Source organism: Podarcis melisellensis (genome assembly GCF_964234715.1).
Source record: "Podarcis melisellensis genome assembly, chromosome: 2".
Classification (NCBI taxonomy): domain Eukaryota; kingdom Metazoa; phylum Chordata; class Lepidosauria; order Squamata; family Lacertidae; genus Podarcis; species Podarcis melisellensis.
In genome coordinates, this window is record NC_138529.1 from 109,358,312 (window position 1) to 109,376,967 (window position 18,656).

The window sequence follows — 18,656 nt, forward strand, 5'->3', positions numbered from 1 at the left end:
AGGCAAATTTGACATTCATTGCATCACATATTCCTGCATTGCAGGGGAGTTGGGCTACGTCATGGGTCGGCAAACTAAGGCCCAGGGGCCGGATCAGGCCCAATTGCCTTCTGGATCTGGCTTGCAGACGGTAGGGGAATTGCCGCGTGGATCACCAGCACACACGTTCTTTCCCTCTCCCTCCCTCAGTGGTGGTGGTGCCTCCGCCTCCTCCCTCCCTCCTCTTGGCTTCTCCCCGCCCTGCCTAGAGGAGGAAGGGGGCTGGGCTTTGTTGGTGCCAGCAGCAGCAGCGCTTGAGCGGCCGCCATTTTAAGGAGCCCCTCTCTGGAGCCCTTCCGTGCGCCTCTCATAGTCTACCCCGCCGCCTCAGTCCCTGTTGCTCGCAAGACACAGGTAAGCAGCCACTGGGGCTCGTGGCGCTCTTGCATCATCCCCCCCCCCAAAATATGGTCCGGTCGCCCACAAGGTCTGAGGCACAGTGGACTGGCCCCCTGCTGAAAAGGTTTGCTGGGCTAGATTATTTTCAAATTCTCTACAATTCTATCAATCTATGGACCTTCTTTTGCTCTGGCCATGACCACCGCTGGTGTGTTGCCCCCAGAAGGGAATGTGGCCTTTAGCCTGGAAAAAGTTCCCCCACCCCTGCCTTAATTCTAAAAGAGAGAAGTGTAGGAAATACATTCTTCTCGCCCCCAGTTTTCTCCTCCCGTTGCCAAGTGTGAAGCCACAAGGCTCCTGCCACTAGTAAGACTCACTGTGCCATTTCCATGCTCACCTTTCAGTGTTTCCCATCAGCTGCTGCTTCTCTTCGCATCCCCCCTCCTCCCCAGTGACACCCCTCATCTTACAAGGGCACCAGGTGGGTGTTGCCCCTCAACCCCCCACTGAGCATATCACCCTCCAGGCATTTCTTCCGCAACGCCATCGATGCCTTGCCTCTCCTGTCCAGTGAGTCGCTATATTTTTGTTAAACAATTAAATGGGCCTGTGGTCCAGGCATGCATGATGAAAGCACAAATCGCTTTGTGCAATTGCGGCAAATGCCACAAAAAAGTACCTGTTTTGTTGCAGTTCTATTTTCAGTGGAGTGCGCCATTTTTGAAATCTGAATGAGCGACTGTTCTCATGTTTCATCTCCCTTATTCCAGTGGCGTAGCGTGGGTTGTCAGCACCTGGGGCAAGGCAAGTAATTTGCGCCCCCTAACCCGTGGATTTGCACCCCCTAACCCCCAGATGTTGCGCCCGGTGCGGCCGGCCCCCCTGCACCCCCCACGTTACGCCATTGCCTTATTCACTGCGCCTCAGTTGACGATCTCTTTGCCTCTGTGCTCTGTAACATGGAACACATATGAAGATGCCTTATGTATTGAGTCAGAATACAGGTCTATCTAGCCTGGTGCTTGTTTTTATTTTATATACTATATCGCTGCATATTTAGCCCTCCTTTCTCTTCCCAAATACTTGGGGCATCATACCAAGTCCTGCTACTCCCCATGTTATCCTGCCAGCAACCTTGCAGGTTCGGTTAGGCTGAGAGGCAGTGATTAGATCAGGGTCACCTGGTGGGCTTCATGGTGGAGCAGGGATTTGAACCCTGCTCTCCCAGGCCCTAGACTGGCACTGTAACCCAGGCATAGCCAAACTTGGCCCTCCAGCTGTTTTGGGACTACAATTCCCATCATCCCTGACCGCTGGTCCCGTTAGCTAGGGATGATGGGAGTTGTAGTCCCAAAACAGCTGGAGGGCCAAGTTTGGCCATGCCTGTTCTAACCACTATGCCGGACAGCAAGTAATGGTTCTCCAAGGTCTAGGGGGTGGGTGGTCTTTCCTAACCATACTACCTAAAACTGGAGGCAGGAGTTTCTGCATGCAAAGCAGGTGTTGTCTGGTTGTGTTGCTTGCCTGCATTTGGCAACATGCAGTCCTTCCTGTGCTCCTGTCCTGGCAACCCACCCACCCTCTTGCCTCCTTCAAGTTAAGACCCTCCACCCATCCCTAGCTCGTGTCTGACGGCTCTTTTCTCAAGCAGCCAGAGTTAAGACAAAGCACCACCTTTGCAGCTTTTAATTTCCGAAGCTCATTAAAGTTTTTTACTTTCCGGAGCTCATTAAGCTTTCAAGCTCTGTCGCTTTTTGAGTTGTTCTGCAAGCCGGCAGGTTTCTTCTGATCTGTGGGTTCCCAATAGGATGTAACCTCTGCTAAAGGTCCCAAGGGGAGGCAGCAGTGGCTTTTAAATCCCAGCTGGACCCAGGATGAGGGTCACATTCCTAGGCCATTCAGGTATTAAAACAACTGGCCTGCGTGCCTGAAATTGGGAGGCTGAGGTTCCGTGGCCTTTTCCTCCTTAACTTTCAGAATGGTGCAGGGATGGACACGATACTGGCAAAAAGGATGAGGGGTGTTAACTGCTTTGTAAGCATCCCAGAATAATCTGGCTGGCAGTTGTTGGGAACAGGGTGTTTGGCTTCAAGGACTTTGTGTCAGGGCCACGCAGGAAATTTGCACGTTCTTTTTCTTTTCTTTTCACTTTAACACACCAAGAAAGACAATTATCCGTATACGTCAACACAAAACAAAAAGAAAAATAATATACCAAAGAGTACAGTGGTACCTCAGGTTAAGTACTTAATTCGTTCCGGAGGTCTGTACTTAACCTGAAACTGTTCTTAACCTGAAGCACCACTTTAGCTAATGGGGCCTCCTGCTGCTGCCGCGCCGCCGGAGCACGGTTTCTGTTCTCATCCTGAAGCAAAGTTCTTAACCTGAAGCACTATTTCTTGGTTAGCGGAGTCTGTAACCTGAAGCGTATGTAACCTGAGGTACCACTGTAATCACAAAAAGTTGAAATAAAAATGGTCCTTTTCTATAGACCCGACTTCCCGTCCAGGAGAAGGAATAAGGAACTTTGCATGTTCTTATGCCTTACTGCAGTGTTTTTCAACCAATGTTCCGCGGCACACTAGTGTGCCGCGAGATGTTGCCTGGTGTGCCGTGGGAAAAATTGAAAAATTCGAAAGATTTAAAAATAAAGTATTTTATAATTTTTCATATTTCTGTTTACTTACTATTTCATAATAAAGTAATTATAAAATACTTTCTTTGTGTTTATTTGATTCCTATTCAAGAGAATTACTTTATATATAGTCAATATAGGCACAAAGTTAATTTTTTAAACATTTTCTAATGGTGGTGTGCCTCGTGATTTTTTTCATGAAACAAATGTGCCTTTGCCCAAAAAAGGTTGAAATACACTGCGTCTTTCAGCTTCTCCTGGTTTTGTTTCCAGGTTTCCCTCATAAGAAGGCCTAGTCCAGCCTCTTGTTCCCATAGCGACCAGCCAAATGCTCATAGGTAAAACATAGCCACTATGTGTAGCATTCAGTGGTAGTCTTATCCGCCATGATTTTTGTCTAAAATTCTTTTTAAAACCATCCAGTTGGTACCCGTCACTCCCTCTTTTGGGACCCGATTCCTTAGTTTAATGATGTGCTGTGTGAATAACTGCTTTCTTCTGTCTGTCCTGAACTTTTGTCTGTCCTTGGGTTCAGCTTCCTTGGGTGGCCGCAGCTTCTGGCATTATGAGAGAGGGAGAAATCCTTACCCACTTTTTCTAGACTGCTCAACATCTTACACATCTCTGCCACGCACACTTAACCTAGAAGACTAATCCCCGGGCCTAACAAAATAGCTTAGTTTGTCTCCTGGGTGGCTACAAAAATTTGCAGGAGTATATGACTCCTCAGTAGCCAGAAATGAGATACTGCAGTGTACTGTAGTTTTCCGTGTATAAGGCTAGGTTTGTTTCTTTAAAAATCCTGCTAAAAAATGAGGGTTGTCTTATACATGGGTAGTGGTTGGTTTGGTTACTGCTAGCAGCTATTGTGTGTGTTATTGGTTGCTGCGTCAATGGGCGGTGTTGACTGGCTGATGCTGTGGCAATTTGGTGGGTGATTGGCATCATATGCCAGAGACGGGACAGACGAGAGCTGGATTTTGCGATGCATGCAGGTGAGTGATTTTTCAGCAGTCCCCCCCTAAAAAAAAACTCTACAACTCTGGGCAATCCTCCGCAAAAAAAAGCTCAACAATTCTGTGCCATCTCCCCCCATTTTCTTAAATTTGAGTCCCCCCAAATAGGGGCATTCTTATACATGGAGGCATCTTATACACGGAAAAGAAGAAGAAGAAGTGTTTGGATTTGATATCCCGCTTTATCACTACCCAAAGGAGACTCAAAGCGGCTAACATTCTCCTTTTCCCTTCCTCTCCCACAACAAACACTCTGTGAGGTGAGTGGGGCTGAGAGACTTCAGAGAAGTGGGACTGGCCCATGGTCACCCAGCAGCTGCATGTGGAGGAGCAGGGAAGCGAACCCAGTTCACCAGATTACGAGTCTACCGCTCTTAACCGCTACATCACACTGGTACTTCTCAAGCACCTAGTTCCTAGTGGAGGGAAAAGACCCAGAATGATATAACAGAGCCGTTTCTTTTCATGACTTCAATATTTCTCAAGTCAAGGCAGAAAACAGCGTTCGAAATGGGCTGGGCACATTTTGCACCAGGCTGTTGGCCACTGGCAACCAGTTGAAGATGCCTGGGCACCAGGATAGTGCCTGATGTCTCCACCATCTAGAGGTGGGATCCATGGATCTTGACCGTTTTCACACACTAGCAACTCATCCTGTGGAATTCTATCCGTTACATTTTATCCGCACAACCGGAACAAATTTCAGGAACCAAAAAGTCTCATTGAAAAATAAAACCTTTGAGCCGCCCGCCTCCAAAATGCCAACTAGGCGTTCTGTTTTGGTGACGGTAACCCTGGTTTAAGGAGCCATTGCCTAGCATATATATCTTGAGTTTCTAACACTGGCAGAAAACCTATATAGGTGTTCGTTTGTTTTTCAAAAACCTGGGCAGGCCGGTAGCAGATAATAAACAAAACAGGAACGTTCGTCATTTTAATATGAAAGGGGAAGTTGCTTCCCCCCACACACTTAGCATGAGATGCTGAGCAGGCGAATAGTGGTGTGTTGTAATAAGGCACTGTCATATTCTGAGGAATATGCAAACACACAGTGTATAAATTTCCTGGAAGATGAGAAAGAAAAAGAAGGGGAGATCAGTAACCAGAGAACCACAAATTTGGGAGGCCAGTTAAACCCTGCCCTCTTCAAGAAGACCATGGTAAAAAGGTCCAGGCTGACACACTGGGAGTTAGAGATGTTTTGACTGCCTGAGTAGCTGTAGGGAGAAGCCAGCCTTCCCAGCTCTGAGCTGAGGAGGGACTGTGTGGCTTGGTGGTTCAGCAATCTGATTTGCATGCAGAAGGTCCTGGGTTCAATCCCCTGGTTAGTACTGGGGAAAGATTCCTGTCTGAAACGCTAGTTGCCTGCTGCGAGTCACTGCAGCTGAGGCTGATGGGAATTGTAGTCCAAAGCATTTGGTGGGTACCAAGTTGGACGCAGGTGGCGCTGTGATGTAAACCACTGAGCCTTGGGCTTGCTGGTTGGAAGGTCGGCGGTTCGAATCCCCACGTTGGGGTGAGCTCCTGTTGTTCAGTCCCAACTCCTGCCAACCTAGCAGTTCAAAAGCACATCAAAGTGCAAGTAGATAAATAGGTACCACTCTGGCGGAAAGGTAAATGGTGTTTCCGTGCACTGCTCTGGTTTGCCAGAAGTGGCTTAGTCATGCTGGCCACATGACCTGGAAACTGTACACCGGCTCCCTCGGCCAAATAAGCTAGATGAGCGCCACAACCCCAGAGTCGGCTATGACTGGACTTAATGGTCGGGGTCCCTTTACCTTTACCCCAAAGATGTGCAGCACAGAAACTGCAGGGTGTCCCCCCAAATATATATATATATATGTGAGGATATAAACTCATTCTCAGCATTGGACCTGGACTCTGTGATGGCATGGAATGTTCATAAGCATTTTACTTGTTCGAGGGCAAGGTGCCCACAGTAGAGCACTGACAGGCCGTGACATTTCTCTGAGAGGAATTAAAAGGTCATTTCTCCTATAACAAACATCACATGGTTTAGGGACAGAAGGGACCGTGTACTTTTGTCAAGAAGGGAGTAGACAGGCAAAAAAGAAAAGGAGGGTATGTTCAAATGTTTGATCTAAAGTAGGCCAGCGTAGAATTTAATTTATTTTAACCTTGCCCAAACCTGAAGGCTTAGAGCAAGTAAACACCATTTCCTTATAATAGCCTGCGAAGGTAGATCAGGCTTATTGTTTGAATTCTGTAGGTGGAGAAACTGGCGCTGAAAGGTAATTGACTTGCCTGGGGAGTTCAGAGAATTGCAGAACTGCAGAGTTGCAAGGGACCTCGAGGGTCATCTAGTCCAACGCCCTGCAATGCAGCAGTCTCAACTCAAGCATCCATGACAGATGATGATCCAATCTCTGCGTTAAAATCTCCAATGAAGAAGATTCCACAACCTCTCGAGGGAGTCCGTTCCACGGTCGAACAGCTCTTGCCCCCAGAAAGTTCTTCCCGATGTATTTATCAGTAGTGACTGCGGCTGAATTGAGAAAACATGGCTTTCCCTTTAAAATGTGGCAAGGAAGAAAGGAATGAGCTGCCTCACTCTCCTTGAAGGGCACTGCTTGAAGTGTGTGCCTCCCTTGCACAATGCATAATTAAATCAATGGTATTTTATATTGCAAGGTGTGATGGCCTCTGGCTTAGATGCATTCTTTAGCTTAGGTCTACCAGCAACCAAAGGTCCGTATAGTTAAAGCTGTGGTTTTCCCAGTAGTGATGTATGGACCATAAAGAAGGTTGATCGCCGAAGAATTGATGTTTTTGAATTATGGTGCTGCAGGAGACTCTTGAGAGTCCCATGGACTGCAAGAAGATCAAACCTCTCCATTCTGAAGGAAATCAGCCCTGAGTGCTGACTGGAAGGACAGATCCTGAAGCTGAGGCTCCAATACTTTGGCCACCTCATCAGAAGAGAAGACTCCCTGGAAAAGACCCTGATGTTGGGAAAGATGGAGGGCACAAGGAGAAGGAGACGACAGTGGACGAGATGATTGGACAGTGTTCTCGAAGCTACCAGCATGAGTTTGACCAAACTGCAGGAGGCAGTAGAAGACAGGAGTGCCAGGTGTGCTCTGGTCCATGGGGTCACGAAGAGGCGGACACAACTAAATGACAACAACCAGCAACCATTGGTCGTCCTAGCAAAAATGGAACTTCTTTATGCAGAGGCATAAATACCAGGTGCTGGGGACAGCCAGATACCCCCTTTTGCTTCTCATTTGCAGAGTCTGTATGTCCCCAGAGGCATCTCTGGTTGGTTGCTGTTGGAACATAATATTGGCCCAGATGGAATTTTATCTGGTTTGTCGAAGCCCGGAAACCAATGCCCCCACTGTGGAAGGACATGTGGATCCAGAATTGGCCTCCACAGTCACTTACGGACTCATTGTTAAAACCGTGTTTATGGAAGACAATCTTACTCGGCTACGAGTGATCACCAAAGAAAGAAGAAGTGGGTTGGCCCCTTATCTCCCCGTCTCAATCGTCACAACTATGTCAGGTGACCTGTTTATGCCTGTGCTGCCAATCAGCTGATCGGTGCTGCTTGCAAAGTGCCAGAAGCGAAGCTTAAGCAGGGCCTGAGCGTCAGCTGATAGGTGAGGCTTTGCAAGCCCAGACAATTGGCAACCTGCCCCCGTTAGCCCAGCCAGCTGCAGGTTTCCCTGCTTCTCACACGACATTGTAAAGGACATCTGCTCTAGGACAGGTGGGCTTGGGCTTAATGTCCTTGTGGGCCAAATGGGGAGGGGGCCTGGAGGGCCTAAAGTGGCCCAGAAGCTGGAGATGTCTCACTCTTAATCAGGGTATCAGTTATATTTTGTGCAGATTGGCTAATTTTACATGGGCGCGGGCAATCTTTTCTCTGTTGAGAGCTGCATTCCCACGGTGGCGTTTGGGATGGGTGGGTGGGATGCCCTGGAGATTGCATAGTAGCAGCGGGCAGGATCAGAGCCAAAAGTGTGTGGGGCCACCCCTCTTCTTTTCCCCCTTGGCCATGTGTTTGCCGGATTCACATGTGCTACCCTGGCAGCATGGGGATTGCTGCACGGAGAAGCAACTCCCATGACATTGCCAGTGCATCATGTTTTGCAAAGGAAAACACCCCTGTTTTTCCTTACACTGAAAATTCTTTCTCATCCCATACACCCCCATAAAGCAGGGGGGTTGGAACAGGTGAGCCGTCGGGGTCCTCCCAGCTCTCAAATTATGTTTTTAAAAGTCACAGTTGCAGAAGCAGTTGCTAGTGTGACAGGGCTCCCCCCCCCCTCCGGAATCGGCTTGTGGGAATCAGGAGAACCCCAAAACAGCAGAAGGGGGTCATTTCACCTGGCAAGCTGAAATGTGTGCACTGACAGAATGACTGCCATAGCGCTATGCTGAATTCCTTCCTGCGATTCTGTTATATATTGCTGAAGGCTCTTTTCTGCTGTGTTATGTTGCTCTGTGATAGTCCGTCCTGCACTGATTTACAATACAATAATCTTGTCATTGTCCCATACAGAACAACGAAACTGAAAATCTACATCGGACATTCAGAGAGCTACAAGCCTGCTATCCCAGCCTGGTTAGCCCCCTAAAAACTCTGATACCCCATAATTAAATACAATATACTCCCATAGAGACTACTTTACACTGCATTTAAAAACCAAGAAGTAAACCAAAACCCCACAACTGTTTCTCTCTCTCTCTCTCTCTCTCTCTCTCTCTCTCTCTCTCTCTCTCTCTCTCTCTGTGTGTGTGTGTGTGTGTAAAAACAAACAAAAACAAAGCCTTTGCTTAACAGAATCCTTACTATCACATAATGGATCTGACTGCACTGAGCTTAGGCTGCAGTTAGGGGGTTGGCGAATCAGTCTTTATTTCTGGCCTGTGTTGGTTTTGTGTGTGCGGTCAGGCATAAGCATTTCCCGTCCTGTTTTGCTTTAATCTAAGAAGCATCTTTTGTAAAATATAAAAATAAACGCAAATACAGACACGGGCAGTGTGTTTTTCTCACAAATTGTGCATTTCTAAATATGCATTTTACGTGATGTTTGGGCATGCTTTTGAGCCGAGAGGTTGCAGAATCTGAAAGCGACCAGTGTCCTGATCTGCAAGCCGGGTCCCTGAGGTGGAGATCTGGCCAGCTCCTCTCAGAATTCACTGATAAATTCCTCAAGCATTCCTAGCTGCAACTGAGATCCCTTTTAGCAACTTGTGCTATCTAGATAAGTAGCTATGGGGGCCTAGAGAAAGGGGAAGCAGTGAGCTATGGTTGTGTGTTTGTTTGTTTGTGTGTGTGTGCATGCGTGCATATGTATGCTAACACTTCTCATTTTTAAGAAAAAATAAAAATAAAATATGTTCTTCAGATTTCCCCGAATGGAAAATCAGGGACAAATTGTGACACCAGGAACAGGTAGCAGAATACAGAGGTGCCTCGCAAGACGAAAATAATCCGTTCCGCAAGTTTCTTCGTCTAGCGGTTTTTTCATCTTGCGAAGCACGGCCATTAGCGGCTTAGCGGATTAGCATTTTAGCGGCTATTAGCGGCTTAGAAAAAGGGGGGGGAACTTGCAAGAACTCGCAAGACATTTCGCAAGAAATTCGTCTTGCGAAGCGCCTCAAAAATGGAAAACTCTTTCGTCTAGCGAGTGTTTCGTCTTGCGAGGCATTCGTCTTGCGGGGCACCACTGTATTGGAACTGTCTCTGGTCAGTTAAGAGAGCTAGGAGCATATTATTGTCCCTTACTAAATTTATGACCTGCTCTTCTCTGGCTGATGCCTGGGTGGGTTGCAGGAATTTAAAATTCAGAATTAAACAACACCTGGAACAGAGCACAGTCACGGGAATAAGGGGGTGGGGGCTGAAAACACACACCTCAGGTGTGTTTGGCCAGGTGTGTTTGACCAGTTCAGCGACGGCGCACAATTTTGTATACAGTTTCAATAATTCAGTCTTTAGGAGATGGATAGCTGCCTTTATTCCAGTTCAGAGCATTGGTGCATGAAGCCCAATGTTTTTGACACTGACTGGCAGAGGCAGGGGTCTCTCCCAGCCCTATCTTGTGATGCCAGGCATTGAACCTGGGTCCTTATTCAGGCAAGGCAGATGTTCTCCTACTGAGCTACAACCCTGCGGTCCTTAGTATCATCATAGCAGATGAAAGGAAAGACCTTGGGGAGTAAATGCGAGTCATAGACTCACTGTTCCTTTTTGGACCAGAATTTTGAGTGTTCTGGTCCATTTTGGACCAGAATTTTGAGTGTTCTGTGGGTGCCAGCCACAAAATGACTGTTTTGTGTGTGTGTGTGGGGGGGAGATGGCATAACTCAAAATTAGAGAGATGGCGAAGCTTTCCCCAGAATTGCATTTTCATACAGGAAAAGGCTTAACCGGTTGAATTTCTGCCTGCTGTACAGTTGCTAAGGGCACAAGAACTCCATTCCCCCCCCATGCCAACCTGAAACCAAACATAGGCCGCCATCCCCTACCCGCTTGCTTGGGAGTAAAGCCCTATTAAACACAAAGGGACTTCTGAGTAGACACGCCCGTTATTGCTGCAAATGTTCTGTGTGGAACTAATGTATCGGATAAAGGAACTTTAATAGAGAAATTGCTTTGAAGGGTACTTGCACGCTGTGATTTGTAGCTTTCTTTCTGGGGAGGATTGGATAGTTAATTTCTTTTCTTTTTTTCTTTTTTTAAAAGCAACTCCACAGTCCAGGAGCCTTGCCAGGGGGCCACCAGTAAAGGCTATTGGGGTTTTTATGGTGCTTGTGGGCACTTCATTGGTGACCCCTTTTTAGACAGTAGCAGACGAAATGGACAAAATACTCTGACCTTGAATATGGGGGGGGGGGGAGAGTTATATAGACCAAACTTTTCTCCAGACGTCTCAGGCTAGATGCATGTGTTTGTGTGTTTAAAGTCTCTGTTTTTCATCCAAACACCTTGATCCTGTCAGCAAACAGATGCTGTTTGAATACCCTGACAAAGTCCCCTCTGTGAGGGTCTTAATTCATCAGGAATGTTTTGTTCGGAGCAAGGTTTACCCTCCAACGAGAATTGTCTGTTGGGGGCCATTTTTTATTCCGAGGCGGCCTAGTGATCGATAGCTTGGAAGCACCTCAGGTGAGCTCTTTGTTTTCCCAGTCATGCCGCGGAGGGGAAAAAAATAGCCCTATTGTGGTGATTGAATGGGGCAACAGGGGAGCAGTCGCTGGCAAGAATCTGCTTTATTTGCTTGCGCTAGCAGCACAGAAGATAAATCAGCACGTTGAATAGGGAGTCCGTGGGACGCCGCTCACAAATACATAATTCACATTTGTCCCTTCCCGGAATGCCTGCTCATTTGTGCACAATATCTGCAAACTGTACGGTATAATTTTAAATGTTGTGGTGTGCCCCGTTTATGGCGAAGGGCAGGTTATGAAGCTTGCCAAGGGTAATAATTAATTCTGAAGTCTGTTGGCTGGTTCCGCAAACTGAATTGATTCAATAAATCACCTGCAACTAAATTAGGTATTACCTCTGGTGTATCATGTTACAAACTAACGTGACTTTGCCTCCCATTCCACTTCCAGTCATAACTTTCCCAATTTTTTTTTTATAGTAAACCTTTTGGTTCTGACACCAGATATATTTGCACCAGCTTTTTAAATGAATCTTAAAAAAGAATAAAACAGAAGATGAGCCCTACTGCATCAGGTTATCTCACTGTGGTCAGCCATGGCCCATGCCTATGGGAAACCTTGTAAGCACAAGAGCATTCTGCCCATCCGTATTTCTCAGGAACTGGAATTCAAAGGCTTGCTATCAAGGGATAATGTAGCCATTGTGGCCAGTAGCCCTTGCTAGTTTTATCCTCCATGTTTTCATTTTTATGGTAGCTTATGGTACCTTTATGGTAAAGGTAAAGGGACCCCTGACCATTAGGTCCAGTCGTGGCCGACTCTGGGGTTGTGGTGCTCATCTCGCTTTATTGGCCAAGGGAGCCGGCGTACAGCTTCCGGGTCATGTGGCCAGCATGACTAAGCCACTTCTGGTGAACCAGAGCAGCACACGGAAATGCCGTTTACCTTCCCACCAGAGTGGTACCTATTGATCTACTTGCACTTTGATGTGCTTTTGAACTGCTAGGTTGGCAGGAGCAGGGACCGAGCAACGGGAGCTCACCCCGTCGTGGGAATTCGAACCACCGACCTTCTGATCAGCAAGTCCTAGGCTCTGTGGTTTAACCCACAGTGCCACCCGTGTCCCTTACCTTTATGGTACCTTCATTTTGATGGTACCTTCCCAAGCTTTCTTATAACAGGAACTTTCATGAATGGATATCCTCTGGAATGGAGGCCAGATACCTCTCCCTGCTCCCTGGATTGCTTCTTCCAAAATTTGGCGGCCAATACCTATTGGAACACCCTCCCTGTAAAATCTATTAACTGTTTGGCAGTGTAATTTTCTTTTGCCTCAGTGGGTTTTAATTTTGTGCCACTGTCTTCTAACTGGTAGAATAATAATAATAATAATAATAATAATAATAATAATAATAATAAATGATTTATACCCCGCCCATCTGTGGTATAGTTGTTTCCCGAAACAGGGCTGCCTTCAGATGTATTCCAAAAGTCAGATAGTTGTTTATTTCCTTGACATCTGATGGGAATGCGTTCCACAGGGCGCCACCACCGAGAAGGCCCTCTGCCTGGTTCCCTGTAACCTCACAGTGAGGGAACCGCCAGAAGGCCCTCGGCGCTGGACCTCAGTGTGAACGATGGGGGTGGAAACGCTCCTTCAGGTATACTGGGCCGAGGCCGTTTAGGGCTTCAAAGGTCAGCAACAACACTTTGAATTGTGCTACGAAATGTACTGGGAAGATGTTGGTTTACGGTCCAAGTTATTAAGCTTCATTGGTTGAACATTGGTTCCATAAGATTTATATACTGCTTGATTGTAAAACAACAACAACCTCCATAATGGTTTACAAAAACAAGGTGTGTGTGTGAAAATATCAGTAAAAACATTTAAAACCAACTATTTAAAATGTATTTTAAAAAATTGAAGTCAACCAGATTAAGACACATGCCAGCATTTTACATACCTGAATAGGCTTGCTAAACAAAAATGTTTTTAGCAGGCGCCGGAAAGAGAACATTGAAGACGCCTGTCTGATGTCTATAGGCAGGGAGTTCCAATGTATGGGTGCAAATGAACGTGTTTGCATTAGGGGATGTCCTGAAGTAGAGGACCTTATGCATTATATCTTGCACTGCCCCTTATATAATGAAGCACTTATAATGACAAAGTCCCCTGGCCAGAACCCCTCTGACATGATTTTATATCTCCTTGCAGACACAGATAAGTATGTGACCTGGCGTGTAGCACTCTTTGCAACTGCTGCTAGGAAAATTAGAGCAAATTATATAGCCAAGATAGGCACCAACTGTAAAGGAGATGAATTTATTTGGCCCTATCTACATCAAGCTAGGGGACGCGGGTGGCGCTGTGGGATAAACCACGGAGTCTAGGACTTGCCAGCCAGAAGGTTGTTGGATCAAATCCCCGCGATGGGGTGAGCTCCCGTTGCTCGGTCCCAGCTCCTGCCAACCTAGCAGTTCGAAAGAAAGCATGTCAAAGTGCAAGTAGATCAATACCTTCTCCGGCGGGAAGGTAAACGGTGTTTCCGTGCACTACTCTGGTTCGCCAGAAGCGGCTTAGATATGCTGGCCACATGACCTGGAAGTTGTACGCCGGCTCCCTCGGCCAATAAACCCAGATGAGTGCCGCAACCCCAGAGTCGGTCACGACTGGACCTAATGGTCAGGGTTCCCTTTACCTTTACATCAAGCTATATTCTATCTTTATGACCAAACTCCGAATATAATTGCACTGTGTATTAATTAACCTTGTTTTTTAACATATTAGTGGCCATGTGGTGATTTTTTCCTATAAATTTTATTGTTTAATGTCTTAACCTGTATATTAAGGTACTTTTTAAAGCTCTGTTTAGTGTAGGTAATGTCTTGATAATATAAAAGTTTTAATTTTTTTGTATTAATCCAGCATATTTTCTTTTAATTGTTGAACGATTCTGTGTACATTGCGGCGGCCTTTGGCTATATGCAATGAAACTGACTGAATGACTGACTGACAATGTATGGGTGTGACCACACCGAAAGATCAAGTTCTTACGAATGTGGAATGAGTATCGTGTGGCACTGGCAACAGTGCTGCTTCCACAAATCCAAGGTTGGCAGGCGTATTTAGAAAGGCATTCAGCACATTGTTATAAACAGGTCAAATAAGTTGTGCAGGCCTAGGGTGGAGCTGTACTGTGGGACTTCGAGTCTCTCGCTCTCTGCCACATCTTCCCCTGTCGTCTTGGATTCCTGCTTCAAGGACACCTCCTGGCTGCCTGTCGTCTTTGTCAGGCGCCAAGGTAATCACCGGAGGAAGGGCTGTTTTCTCTTCCAAGTAAATGTTTATTATTTTCTTTACATACCGTATTTTTCGCTCTATAAGACACACCAGACCACAAGACGCGCCTAGTTTTTGAAGGAGGAAAACAAGAAAAAAATATATTCTGAATCTCAGAAGCCAGAACAGGAAGAGGGATCGCTGTGAAGTGAAAGCAGCAATCCCTCTTGCTGTTCTGGCTTCTGGGATAGCTGCGCAGCCTGCATTCGCTCCATAAGATGCACACACATTTCCCCTTACTTTTTAGGAGGGACAAAGTGAGTTTTATAGAGCAAAAAATACGGTATTCTTTTTCCAACGATCAGGAATAATTTATTGAATATTTAAAGGTGAACTGTAAAAGTGTAAAGACACTAGCAGGACTGGAATAATACCTTCAATGTAAAGCAGTAGGGATATAAGAATAATGTGCACGATAAGAATGGATTTAATATACCAATTGCAGGGAGGGAGGGAGGGAAGTCAAGACTCGGCAGAGTCAAAGGGAATATATGGTAATAATAAGGAAGGGCTGTTTTCACAGCTGCTTTCGCCATCACTGAATTCAGCTGAGAGAGCAGCAGGCAAAGGGAAGGAGAGTTTGGGGAGAAGAAAAGCAGCAGATTCGAGGTTTTTGGCAGCCTCCAGCAGGTAGCTCGGTGCTTTACAGGGCAGAAGGTCCCAGGTCTGCAGCAACCCTGGAGAGCAGCTTCCAGTCCGTGTAGGCAAAACTGAGCTGGATGATCCAAGTGATCTGACTCACTGGAGGTTATCTTCTTCCAGGTGATAAGCTGAGTGCATTCTGCAGGGGCTCTGTTCAAAGGCAGAAAACTGGAAATGCACGCAGGATTCCCTACCTATAAAATGGACCTTTGCCTGTTTTTCTCCTTAAAGGAGGAAGTCTTTCCCAGCATGGAAAACGATTACAGTGGTACCTTGGGTTAAGAACTTAATTTGTTCTGGAGGTCCATTCTTAACCTGAAACTGTTCTTAACCTGAGATACCACTTTAGCTAATGGGGCCTCCTGCTGCCACCGCGCGATTTCTGTTCTCATCCTGAGGTAAAGTTCTTAACCTAAGGTACTATTTCTGAGTTAGCTGAGTCTGTAACCTGAAGCTTCCAACAAAAGATTAAAAATACATTAAAACATCAGTCATTAAAAACCTCCCTAAACAGGGCTGCCTTCAGATGTCTTCTAAAAGTCAGATACAGTAGTACCTCGGGTTACAGACGCTTCAGGTTACAGACTCCGCTAACCCAGAAATAGTACCTCGGGTTAAGAACTTTGCTTCAGGATGAGAACAGAAATCGTGCTCCTGCGGTGCGGTGGCAGCGGGAGGCCCCATTAGCTAAAGTGGAACCTCAGGTTGAGAACAGTTTCAGGTTAAGAACGGACCTCTGGAATGACTTAAGTTCTTAACCTGAGGTACCACTGTAGAAGATTCCTGCTGGATCAGACCTTGCAAATATGGGCTTGAAGCCAGTCTGAAACAGATTTCTTTGCATCCATTTCAGACTTCAGAGAAGCAGTCTCGAAAGAGCCATTTTGCAATAAACGGCTAAAATTACTTAATCCATTAATCACACAGAAGCCAAGAAGTTAGGGGGATGAACTGTCAACAGTCCTGGTTTCAGATGACGGTCAGCACTGCAGCTCACCAGTGTTTGACTTCTTCTCTTTTAGCTGCAATCTGACCTTTTCATTTTTTGTTTTAGTACTTCTGCAGACACGTGACCATGCCACAGATGCATGTGATCACGGTTGTGCCCAACTAAGCTCCTACTCTTGAGTAGGCCGATTGATTGAAACTAATGAGTCTAAGTTAGCCATGTCCGTTAACTTCAGGGTCTACTCTTAAGTAGGACAAGTGTTGGTCATTGGCTCCAGCAGCTTAATTTGTGTGTGTGGGGGGGGAGGGAATCAGAGAACTGTGGAGTTGAAAGGGAACCTAGGGTCATCTAGTCCAACCCCCTGCAATGTAGGAATCTCAGCTAAAGCATCCATGACAGGTGGCCATCCAACCTCTGAAGGAGCGTCTGGCGGTTCCCCCACTGTGAGAAGTGAAGTTACAGGGAACTAGGCAGAGGGCCTTCTCGGTGGTGGCACCTGCCCTGTGGAACGCCCTCCCACCAGATGTCAAGGAAATAAACAACTATCTGACTTTCAGAAGACATCTGAATGGAAGTTTTTAATGCTTGACGTTTTATTGTGCTTTTAATATTCTGCTGGGAGCTGTCCAGAGTGGCTGGGGAAACCCAGCCAGACGGGTGGGGTATAAATAATAAATTATTATTATTACTATTAAATAGAGATCTAACAATACTGGCCTAGAAAATGTTTATTGAATATATGGGGGGGGGGATTGTGTACAGTTGAAAACGCTGGCAGCATTAAGATAAATTCAACAGCATAAATAAGTTTTGATGGATGTAATAATGGAATGCTGAATGGTTTATGTGAAGTATGCAGTGATTTTATGTTATGCAAAATGAACTGTGGAAAGAGAAGAAGGGAAGTCACTGATATTTTAAGGTTGTTTTAATTAATACTCTAAATTGTAAAACTTTTGAATTATGGTGCTGGAGGAGACTCTTGAGAGTCCCATGGACTTCAAGAAGAACAAACTGATCCATTCTTAAGGAAATCAGCCCTGAGTGCTCACTGGAAGGACAGATCGTGAAGCTGAGGCTCCAGTACTTTGGCCACCTCATGAGAAGAGAAGACTCCCTGGAAAAGACCCTGATGTTGGGAAAGATGGAGGGCACAAGGAGAAGGGGACGACAGAGGACGAGATGGTTGGATAGTGTCTTCGAAGCTACAAACATGAGTCTGACCAAACTGCGGGAGGCAGTGGAAGACAGAAGTGCCTGGCGTGCTCTGGTCCATGGGGTCACGAAGAGTCAGACACGACTAAACGACCAAACAACAACAAAAAATTGTAAAACAGAAATAGATAGATGATAGATGATAGATAGACAGACGATAGATAGATAGATAGATGATTGATAGATAGATAGATAGATAGATAGATAGATGATAGATGATAGAGGTAGAGAGATAGAGAGATAGATATAGAATTTCAGTAAGAACAAGAATAAAAGAAACTTCCCTGGGGAGAGCATTCCACAGATGGGGAGCCACTGCATAGAAGGTCCTGCTCTCATGCTGCCACCCTCCAGACCTCACTAGAAATCATTTGCTCTAGAGAACAGAGTTTTACCGTGTCGGAGCAATTGTTTGCTCAAAGATCCAAAAAAGATGGCCACTGTTTTAGGCCAGTAATAGATCTGTTGTTTAAAGGTTGTTTAAATGAATACTCTAGAGACTTCCGGAGGCGGCGCAAAACGGCAATGGCGGTCCTCTTTACTGTGTGAAGAGGGGCTCCGCGAAAAAGGGTCGTCCGCTGCGGCAAAGTGGAGACCCATTAAGATAAACCGCAGGCAGAGCGAGCCTGCGGCCGTGGGACTCGGCGGGTGCCAGAAGCCCCCCCAGAAACGAAGAAGGGACCTCGTAAGAGGCTCCGGAACGTGAAAGGGGGAGCGGCGCTGTGAGTTCATCGCTCTTTTCGCGGAAGTGAAGCCGCGCTGCTGCTGCCGATGAGCGTCGACCTTTCTTCTTGAAAAACATCGGAATTGGCTGCAATTTACCCGTGAGTAAGGGGTACCAAAGATTGGCTTTAATTTGATTAATTCGGCTGAAAACGGGAGGCGAGTAACAGGAAGTCCGTCTCCCGATCCTGCTAGCCAGAGCAAAGCAAAGAATTTGAAGTGGGCTGAAGCGCTTAAAAGAGACTCTGAAAGCAGAACGAAGGGGCATTAACAGACTGTGTACTTAGAAGTCAAAAGGATATATTGGTTAAACTTTCTGGTTTTTTTGCTACGGAACTTTCTCCCTATTTTTGAGCGATGTGGAGTTAAAGGGGATAACCGAGCTGTCGGGCTGCCAGTGTGTAAAAGGAGAACTGTCAAACTGCTGAAACTTTTTCTGGAGTATAAACTGTTACATTGATTGATACACTAGCGCTTTAACATTGATGCTGGAACCTTTCTGTCACCTTGGGGCACTATTTTGAAACAGAATTATCTGGAAGCCTCCCTTTTGAACTTGGGGATTACAAAGGTCGAAATAGGAACTTTAATGGCGGAAAAGAGACTTTCCTT

At 46.2% G+C, this 18,656-nt stretch overlaps 1 protein-coding gene across 2 annotated transcripts in view; it reads left to right on the top strand.

The window, feature by feature from the left end:
- CLIC1 (chloride intracellular channel 1) overlaps positions 1–18,656 on the top strand; it is a 44,864-nt gene that overhangs the window by 2,637 nt on the left and 23,571 nt on the right. The window contains exon 1 of one of the 2 annotated variants that reach the window (XM_081903315.1): positions 913–948. The exons of the other annotated variant lie outside the window; for it this stretch is intronic. Coding sequence (XP_081759441.1) covers positions 928–948 — 21 coding nt within the window. The 5' untranslated portion in view covers positions 913–927. Of the gene's footprint in view, positions 1–912; positions 949–18,656 lie in introns of those variants that run through there. 2 annotated transcript variants of the gene reach the window in all.